Raw genomic sequence first — 10302 nt, forward strand, 5'->3', positions numbered from 1 at the left:
TGTAGACCAGGCTGGTCTCGAACTCACAGAGATCCGCCTGCCTCTGCCTCCCGAGTGCTGGGATTAAAGGCGTGCGCCACCACCGCCCGGCTAGTTTAAACATTTTTAATAAGCATACTTTTTTAATTCCTTTTATGCTATTCCTTTACTATTTTGAGATAAAAATTAATAGGTAACAATAATTATATAATTTTTAAGAAATAAATATAATTCTTTGTAGTTAACCACTGTCATGCAGAAATGTTCCATGGATTGGAGGGCATTCAGTAGTGCCCCTACATCACTATTAACCAAAAGTCTCAAAATTTCCAAATATATAAAGATTTACTCCTACCATAGGAAGTGGGATGTCTGAGGCAGCTTAGACTGTATCAGAGGTACATCGAGCTTCTCTTCAGCACTGTAGTCTGCCCACTGTAACCTGCCAGTTCAGATCACAGTACACGTGTGTTTCTTACTTCACTTCATGACAACAGAACATTTTGCATTGGCTAGCGTGCTGATGATCCTTTTCAAGTTATAATTTTGTAATGTGCACAGTTGGCTTTGAAATCATTATATACTATCTGGTCAGTTTACTTTGGTCACATTTTTCACCTTTTTTTTTTTAATTTTTCAGGCCAAGTACTCAAAAAAATGTGGATATTAGAGATTTGACCTGGGAGCAAAAGGAGAAAGTCTTAAGATTGCTCTTTGCAAAAATGAATGGTTTTGCTGCGAGGTAATTTCCCATTCTTGTAATGAAATGTCAGATTATCAAACCTAGAAGCCACATGGGAACAATGACTGTATTGCTATTGAGAATTACAGAAATACATTAAAGAACCAGAAAGGCCTTAGCTACTTGCTCAGCTGTTGTAACTCTTATAGACAAAGACTGGGAGATGAACGAATAAACACAAAAACTAAAGGAGATGTGGAAATGGGAGAGAGAAAATAAATCTCAGACATTTAAGGTGATGCTTCCTAAGGATCACTGATGGGCTGAATGGCCGGCACCTTCAGGGAAACTTTTTTTTTTCAAAGACTTATTTATTATGTACAGTGTTCTGCCTGCATGTACATCTGCAGGTCAGAAGAGGGCACCAGATCTCATTATGGGTGGTTGTGAAAAACTTTGTAGTTGCTGGGAATTGAACCCAGGACCTCTGGGAGAGCAGGCTGTGCTCCCAACTACTGAGCCATCTCTCCAGCCCCACCTTCAGGAAACCTTAACTGTTGAGCCTACATTGGTTTGCAGAGATGAACGAATTATTTTAGGCTGATGTTTTTTGTTTTGTAGCAGAGTGTCATGTAGCTCAGGTTGCTTCTGTCTCACTTTGTCACCAAGGCTAGTCTTGAACTCCTGATCTGCCTCCACCTCAAGTTAGAATAGCAATATTTAGTAACTTAGTAAAAGTTCACAATTGACTATGTATAACTGTGAATTCAACAATAGTCTTTTGTAATTGACCTACATAGAGTATAAATAGTAAACAGCTAAAATAAATGACTTAGCAATCACTTAGGCACTATTAGTGTTTTACTAAGGATTTCTTTCATGTTTAAATACTAGAGTATTTATTGTTGCCACCATTTGAATAAGTATATGCTATTTTCTTCACATTTGCTTAAGTCAAGTTTAGGAGTGGCATTTGTGATTGAGAAGTCAACATATTCTTTATTGTAGGGGGAGTTTTTCTGTATCCTGGCAGGTGCCCCCAAATAACCACAAGAAACTTAATATAAATTATGAATGCTTGGCCGATAGCTCAGGCTTACTATTAACTAGTTCCTACAACTTAAATTAACCCATTTCTATTAATCTATGTATTTCCATGTGGCTTGTGGCTTTACCTGTCCTCAGCATGTCTTGCTCTCTCTGTGTCTCCTGGTGACTCCACTGACTCTACCCTTCTTTCTTCCAGCATTCTCAATTTGGCTGTCCCAACTATACTTCCTGTGTGGCTACTGGCCAGTCAGTTGTTTATTAACCAATGAGAGTAATATACTTCATAGTGTATTGAAGGATTATTCCATAGCACTTGATCTCTATAAGCTCACTCATTCAGAATAATGAATCAATTACATTCCTACACTTTCTGAAGTATATTGTGCCTGTTACCACTGGCTAACTTCTGTGTCCTGAGGGTCTGTGTGTGTCTGTGTTTATATGTGCCCTAAAGTCGCTCTTTGCCCTTTCTGTATGTTAACTTGGGTATTTTTGGCTCAAGCTTTTCCTTTGTCAGAACTTTCTTGACCTTCACAATGAAGACAGATTCCCTAATCTATATAATTACTCTTATCTCCAGAGGTGGAAGAAGGAGGATCAGGAGTTCAGTTCATCCTTAGGTTCATGGTGAACTGGAAGCCAACTCTCCCTATCTCAGAACAATCGAAAACCATTCACTTGACATAAATTCTTTTTTGTTGTTTAGTTCCCAGGATCTACCTGTATCCTTCTCCAAATGCTAGATTTGAACTCATGTCTTCTTGCTTTTGCAGCAAGTACTTTTACCCACGGATCCACTGTGAAAAGGGAACGTCCTGGGTGTTTGATCAGTTCTCTCATTCAGCCTCTTCGTTAGTCATTACTCACTGTCCATGAGGACCTCCATTATGGTTCTCTCCATAGATATTTGTTTCTGGAATTCAACATGTCTCAACTCTAAGCTATTATATTCCATTACTTAATATATCACATTTTAGCCAGGCAATGGTGGCACATGCCTTTAATTCCAGTTCTTGGGAAGCAGAGGCAGGTAGATCTCTGAGTTCAAGGCCAGCCTGGTTTACAGAGTTCTAGGACAGCCAGAGCTGTTACACAGAGAAATCCTGTCTTAAAAAAACAAAAACAAACAAAAACCCAAAACCAAAATAAACTGTATGTTTGCTTATATATATTTATTTATATGTATTTTTATATATTTGTTTTATTTATGTGTGCATATATATATATATATATATCATGTGTATAAAACTCATTCTTAAAATGGAAACCTTATCTAACTGAAATTTGACTCATTTTAAGGGTATTGAATAGGAAGGCACAAGAAGACATGGCCTCGGGGCTGGAGAGATGGCTCAGTGGTTAAGAGCATTGCCTGCTCTTCCAAAGGTTCTGAGTTCAATTCCCAGCAACCACATGGTGGCTCACAACCATCTGTAAGGAGGTCTGGCACCCTCTTCTGGCCTTCAAGCATACAGACAGAATATTGTATACATAATAAATAAATATTTTAAAAAAAAAAGAAGACATGGCCTCATTTGTTTATTAATGTTTATCCATCACAGGAAATACAAGCAGAGCTCTAAGCCTCCTGTTCCAGACCATATTATTCCTGAAAGTGAAGAAATGAAAGAAACTGGGTAAGAGTTCTGCCAGAGTTACGAACAAAAGCCTGATCGCAGTGTCCCTTGTGGATATTTTATAGCTGGAATTAAGTGAGAATGATTTAGCAAGTCTGTTGTTCTGAACCAAATTCCATGTATGACTGTTGACAGCACTATTTTGTCATTATAGGGATGGAATTAACCTTCCAGATCAAACCTTCATCACCCAGCAAGCTCCAGTATCAGACTCCAATAAAATGATGTCACCTGGTGTTATTGCTAAAGGATTACAGGACTTTGACAGAGTAAGGAATCTGCTATCTAATCAGACAATACACCATTGTTACCTTTCACTATATGATGTCTGGCTAGTTCACAGTTCTGTACTACCCAAGCAGCTTTTAAGGAAGAGACCATAGAAAATTTTATAACAATGTCCATACTAATAAGGCATATTATATGTACCTGAAGAACCTATAGATTTCTTTTTGAAATAGGCGGCTTAGTCAAAATGTGTATTGCATTACTATTTTCAGTGCTGGTGAATGAAGCTTTGTGCCTCCCTGTGGAGCTACCTTCAGCCCTCCTGTCTTTATAGGAGCACAGACAGAATATCCTTGCAGTTCTTGGCTTTGAGCATATATCAGACACAGAAATCACTGTAACCTGGAGAACAAAGGAAGAAAAAGACTATTTTTTCCAAGGGCTTTTTTTTTTCTTAAGGACTTTTTATTTGTACTTGGTTATTCATAATCAGTACATAATCTGACAAAACTCAAATAAGATCATAAAAGAATAAAAAGGAAAATGCTGGTTCTCTGTTTTAGTGATACTAACCTGAATAGAACTGTAGATTTCATCTAAGAACCAAACTCTTTGAGCATAAGTAGCTGCCCAAATCAGTTGATTCTAATTAAAGTAACACAATTTTGATTAGTTGGCAGTTTTTAAAAGTACCGTCCTTTATATCTAATGAAAATATTAGAATTTTTTTGTAATTAAATTCTGTTTGGAATTTAGATAATAACCACTTTTCAACCCAGCCCAAAGTTGTTGAATTGAATTAGGTATGAACTATGTTTTATAAGAAAACACAGGGTGTTATAATCACAAACTACAAGTTTCTACTTGACTTTAGGATGGAAAACAAAAAAATCCAAGTTGTATTTTGTTAAAATGATTGAAGGCTCTGAATTCTACGCTAATAATCTTATGCCCACAGAGCAGGAATTTTCAAGGTTTTTCACCACCTTTATTTTAACTCACCAAATAACCTGGTGGACCAGAACAGCACTGTCCACGTGACTGTACAGAACAGAGGAAAATAAATGATCGGTACCACAGCTCACTCAGCACTGAGGATTAAGCTAGCAGAGCAAGCAGCCGTCTAGTTCAGAAAGCTGGGCTTCAGACAGGTCAGCCAGCCAGAAACTACTCTATTCAGCACAGAAGCCTCTTCTGACTTAAGGTTTAGATTATCAGAGAGGCAAGTTGAAAGACAGTTGAAGAAGTGATGGCCAAATACTGTCAGAGCATGGAAACTTGTAAGTTTCTTGTAGCCCAATTGATTATTCTATATGAAAAGATCTTTCATTAAAAAGTATCAACTAATGAGAAATGCTGGCAAAAGAAAGAATAACACAAAATTTGGCAAATAAAAAATAGGTTAGGCTTTTTTAAGGCAAAGAATCTTACCCACTTTCATGATTGGAACATTCTTTGATTTCTGGGTAAAAAATAACTTGCGATATAATTTTTCTAAGGATTTATTTGCATCTGTATTAGGCTAGAGTATTGATAATGATTGCTGAAGCGAACCATGAAACATGGCATACATAACAAAAAGCTAACATATTGTTTGCGTCCTGAGGTATCTTTGAGAAGTATTTTAAGAAAAGAATATGGACAATGATAGAATTAAGTGGTCATGAATCAAAACAAGAAGAAAGTGGCATTGAGCAGAGAAGCAGCAGTTGTCACAATGTTGGGATAAGAGAAAACAAAAAGTGTGAGATCGATGGAGGGCTGTTTTTGAGGCTCAACCTGAGGGTGAACTGTTACTTCCTATTTCCCTATCCAAGAGTTCTTCCAATTATTGGGAACTCTGTCCCTACACTGGCATTCCTTTCCAAGTCATCAGAAGAACTGTTAGAAGACAGTTCTCACTCCAGGTAAGCATTTCACAATTACAAGTTACCTCCAGAGCAGAAGTACAGAGAGCAAGTGCAGACAGCACTAGTGTTTCCCTGCCGTCTCCCTATTACTCTGAAGGGACTAGCAGTTCTAAGAAAGAGTTTAGTTGCATCATATTCCATTATCATGGATCTGATTTGAGCAAAGATGGCAAGTGAAAGTGGCCAAGAATGACGGGAAATGACTCAGATTGTAAGTCTTGAAGGACTTGCTTCTAACGCCCCATGGTAGGCATGACTACAGCAGGTGAGGAAAGAGTAGCATCTTCTTCTTTCCACTGAGTTGTGATAGTCTTTAGCTGAGTGTAAAACTGGATGCCCTAAAAAGAACAAAAAAAAAGTCAGTGTATACTTCTAGGAGTATATAACTTCAAATTAATTTTGAAGGTGATGCTAACATACTCAGGTTCCTATTTGAGTGATTGGTGCAACAAAATCCAATGTTCATGAGATAGTCTACTTAAAACAGTTATGGGGGTGTGGAGAGATGGCTCAGCTATTAATAGCAACTCCGCTCTTACAAAGGACCCAGGTTTCATTCCCAGTACCCAGTTGGTAGCTCACAATCACCTGTAACTCCAGTTCCAGGGGAATCCAACACCCTCTTCTGGCCTCTGATAGAATCAGTTACACACATAGTACACAGACATGTATGTGGGCAAATACATACATACATGTGTGTGTGTGTGTGTGTGTGTGTGTGTGTGTGTGTGTGTAAAATTAAAACAACCCTCTCCCAAATAAAACCACATTTATGGGGTTGGGATATAGCTTAATTGGTAGAATGCTTGTTTAATATGCATGAAGCCCTGGATTCAATCTCCAACATGGAATAAACCAGGCATGGTATGACATAACTATAATTCTAAGATCCAAGAGGTAGAGGCAGGAGGATCAGAAGTTCAAGGTCATCCTTAACTACAACAGTGAGTTGGAGACCATCTTAGATATATAAGACCATGTCTCCAAAAAAATAAATCTGGGGAGATGTCTTTGTGGGTAAAGTAGTTGCCACCTTAGGACCTGAGTTCAGATTCTCAGAACCCTTAAAAGTCAGGTGCAATAGCAAGCTTCAGTAATTCTGTGTGGTGAGATGGGAGGCTCTCTGCAAGCTCAAGGGCCAGCTAGTCTGGCAAACAACAACAAGGAGTCAAGATGGCAAGGGTCGACATCCAAGGTTGTCTTCTGACATCCGAATGGATAGCCCTTCCCATCTCTCACACAAAGAATTAAATAATAAAAACACTTGACATAATATCTGCCACATACTTAACAGTCAAACCTTAGACATCATTAATATACTAAAGCTAGAATTTTAAGCATAAGGGTATCAAAGCAGAAAAACTGAGTGATGTAATCTTGTTAACTTTTCAGGCCACTCTATTTCCAAGCTAAGAAGCAAGGTCAACAGACTTTGCTCAAATCCTGCTTCTACCCTTTACTATGGCTAACTCTTGAGCCCTGTCTGTGATAATGTTTATATCACAAACACCTTTTATTGATGTTATGAGGAGAAACTGAAGTAACATGGCAAATTTACTGGTATTAAGCAATTTCTATTTCTAGTAGTCTGTGATAATGTACTATAATCACTTTAGTGGCAAACCTAAAATAGTGTACAGATTCAAGACCTATGTTCAATCCCACCCCACTTAATATATGGATAATTTATTGTATAAGAAATTTATTGTATAATAATAAGCTTGAGGATCTTTAAGCCAAGACATGCTAAATGGTCAGATGTCATTCAGATGACAGAGGGTCACAGAAAAAGGAGATGATCTATACAGAGGTTTGGATTTCCTTATACTCTTTTCTCTAAACCTACTGCCTTGAGTTACTCATGAAGAGGGTTGGCAAAATTTTGTTAACTTTTAAATCTTTTTTAGGGGCCTATGAAACAGAGCAGAAAAGATGATGCCACAGCACCTGCCAGCCAGTCCTTCCTTATGTAATCTTGCTCTGAAGATGTTCAAGAAAGTTTCTCAAAGGAAAAAAAAATTCCAACTCAAAAGTTACCTGTTTGCCGTAGAAATTGGTGTCTCCCCTGAAGGAAGATCGAGAGCCGGTGAAGGAAAACATTGGCAAAGGCACTGGAATGGGGACATTCACGCCCACCTAAAGAGAACAAACGCACATCAAGTACTGATCACAGCTCAACCCACAGAGAGTCCATGTAGAAGCACAAAGACTACGGAGACCAATTTTATTTTTCTCTTTGGGTTTTAGATTTTGCTTGGTTTGGTTTTTTTAGAGGTAGCAATTTTTGAGTAGTCATCTTTGCACCCTGTGCTTCACCCGAAGAATTTTTATTACTGAGGAAAGGATGGGGAATTATGGGCAATTAAAGGTGCAGTCTTCAAACAAGTTACAGCTGACTGATCACTGTGTACTGTTTTGTCCTCTTAGTTATAAGAATCTTCAAAGACTCCATTCGCAAACCTGTCCGACATCCACCATGTGAGAATATTTCCGTGCAGTGGCTCCATTGGTGGTGAAGATGGCAGTTCCATTTCCATATGGGTTGTCATTTACAATCTTGATGGCTTCATCCAATGTGTCTGTCTCCAAAACCACAAGAACTGGGCCAAAAATCTCCTCTTTGTAACAGGTCATACTTGGCTGCCAGGAGAGATGGATCCAGAAAGAAGTCAGCCTTTTAAATTGAGTACTTTTGCATTTTTGGCACCCTGACTCCACAAGCAGCTTTCGTGCTAGTAATCTTCCATCTTCTCTTACTTCTATTCAAAAGGTGGAAACCTTTGGCACTCCCATCATATAAATATCTTGGAATTCTCGCATTCTTTGCTGTTCAGTGCCCTATTTCAAGTTCAAGACCCATTACTAGCTTCCTTTTTAATACTTGTACAACTTTTTTCATACGTTGTTAATGAAAGTTACATGAAAAGTCATTTTTATGAACAAACATAAATTAAGTACACCAGAACTTTTCTAGAAACTCCGTGCTGAGTGCTCTGTAACCAAACACCCATTCTCACTCATCCTTTGCTTTCAAATAAGTCTCCAGTTTTGATCCTGGGTTTCTAGTTAAACATTCAAAACATCCTTCACCATTATATCTAGCCAACTGTGTGTGTTGCCAATAAGTTTTTCCTCTGCTGTTCTGTGGCAAGGAACTTCAACCTGTGATCTTTCAGGATAAGTGAGGATATACAACAAAAAGCCTGCCTCAATTTCATAATTGTTAGCTGAGTGACTTTCAAACTTTGACATATAAAATTGATTGATGATCTCTTTTTTTCATTTTAGTAAAGATGAAATTAACTTTTGGGCATGGGATAAGATGGTCTATAAATCCTGGGTAGTTAATATATTGAATGGGGCACTATAGTAGCTATGAGCAAGTGGGAAAGGGAAATGTAACACAAAGGGTTTTAACTACTGCCTGTAGGCCAGATGTGGCAGCTGCTTGTTCTTATACAGCCCACAAGCTAAGAATAGTTTTTACCTTTTCTTTAATGGTTAGGAAAAAATCCAGAAGACTATTTCATGACATAAAATTATAAAGTCCAAGTGTGTGTCCATAAATAAAATTTTACTGGAACACAGCCACAAACTAGTGGTTGATTTGTACTGTGCACCAGAATAACTGTGACAGACTCCTTTTCGCAAGGCTGAGGATTTTTTTTTTTTTTTTAGGATATTTCATCTTCCAGGGAGAGTCTGCCATACTGATTGGTTTTGGGTCATCTTGACATACTCCAGTCAGCTGGGATGAGGGAACCCTAACTGAGGAATTACCTCCATCAGATTGGCATGTGATTGGAACAAAAAGAGATACACCACACCCTTTCTTCCCCTACGTGGTTTTTAGTCATGTTTTATCACAGCAATAGAAAGCAAACCAGGACATGTGCTGTCCATTGTAAAGAGCTCTGGTTGAGAGTCAGGGAGACTTATTTAGCTTTCAGACAGAAATCCTGGCAAGAGTTATAGTCTTCACTCATAAATTAGAGATTCCAGAGCCTCTAAGGTGTACTCAGCTTTGGCATTTGTGAAATAATCCAGAGTTGTTTACCTTGACATTGGAGATGATGGTTGGTCCAACAAAGTTACCATTTTCATAGCCTTTGACTTTAATTTTTCGCCCATCCAGAAGGATGGAAGCCCCCTCTTTTGTTCCACTGTCAATCAGATGGCAGACTCGCTCTTTGGCCTGGGGGGTGATGAGAGGGCCAAGATCAGCTCCGGGCTGGTCTCCTATAGAACAAGCAGAAGGGTCCTAGGTTGATATTAACAAAAAATTTGCTGAAATAACTCTGAATGACAAGTAGAGTTCAAGAGAGGCAGCAGTAGAAGTGTACAGAACGGCTCCCCTGGGCAAAGCCAATGCCAGATCTAAGAAGTTAGTGCCAGGGAAGCAAAGTCTGGTTACCTGGCAGGTGACTGGTTACCTGCATTGACTCGCAGATTTTTGGCACGCTCCACCAGCTCTGGCAGCCACTTCTTAGCTTCTCCTACAAGGATGGCTGTTGAAAGAGCCATGCAGCGTTGGCCAGCAGCTCCAAATGCGGCACCAACCAACTGGTTGAGGGTGTTTTCCTTATTGGCATCTGGCATGACTACCCCATGGTTTTTGGCACCCTAAAGAAATGCGAAAAGTGGACAGGTCTTCTTAGCTAAATTAATTAAGTTAAGCCAGAACTTAGGCAAAGAATCTGATATATAAAATGAGAATTTAAGGGCCGGGTGATGGTGGCGCACGCCTTTAATCCCAGCACTCGGGAGGCAGAGGCAGGCGGATCTCTGTGAGTTCGAGACCAGCCTGGTCTATAGC

At 38.9% G+C, this 10302-nt stretch overlaps 2 protein-coding genes across 3 annotated transcripts in view; one reads left to right on the forward strand and one right to left on the reverse strand.

Annotated features, from left to right (window-relative positions):
* Bbof1 (basal body orientation factor 1) overlaps positions 1-7647 on the forward strand; it is a 31679-nt gene extending 24032 nt beyond the window's left edge. Inside the window, exons 9-12 of one of the 2 annotated variants that reach the window (XM_005343346.2) lie at positions 620-721; positions 3274-3348; positions 3503-3617; positions 7394-7647. In XM_005343346.2, coding sequence (XP_005343403.1) covers positions 620-721; positions 3274-3348; positions 3503-3617; positions 7394-7459 — 358 coding nt within the window. In that variant the 3' untranslated portion in view covers positions 7460-7647. Of the gene's footprint in view, positions 1-619; positions 722-3273; positions 3349-3502; positions 3946-7393 lie in introns of those variants that run through there. The other variant, XM_005343344.3, reaches the window with a different exon arrangement.
* Positions 4031-10302, reverse strand: part of Aldh6a1 (aldehyde dehydrogenase 6 family member A1) — a 21646-nt gene continuing 15374 nt past the window's right edge. The window contains exons 8-12 of the mRNA XM_005343340.2: positions 9920-10109; positions 9544-9725; positions 7947-8126; positions 7524-7622; positions 4031-5824 (exon numbers count right to left, since the gene is read on the reverse strand). Coding sequence (XP_005343397.1) covers positions 5720-5824; positions 7524-7622; positions 7947-8126; positions 9544-9725; positions 9920-10109 — 756 coding nt within the window. The 3' untranslated portion in view covers positions 4031-5719. The remainder of the gene's footprint in view (positions 5825-7523; positions 7623-7946; positions 8127-9543; positions 9726-9919; positions 10110-10302) is intronic.

The sequence above is a fragment of the Microtus ochrogaster genome, chromosome 1 (assembly GCF_000317375.1).
Source record: "Microtus ochrogaster isolate Prairie Vole_2 chromosome 1, MicOch1.0, whole genome shotgun sequence".
In the NCBI taxonomy this organism is placed as follows: domain Eukaryota; kingdom Metazoa; phylum Chordata; class Mammalia; order Rodentia; family Cricetidae; genus Microtus; species Microtus ochrogaster.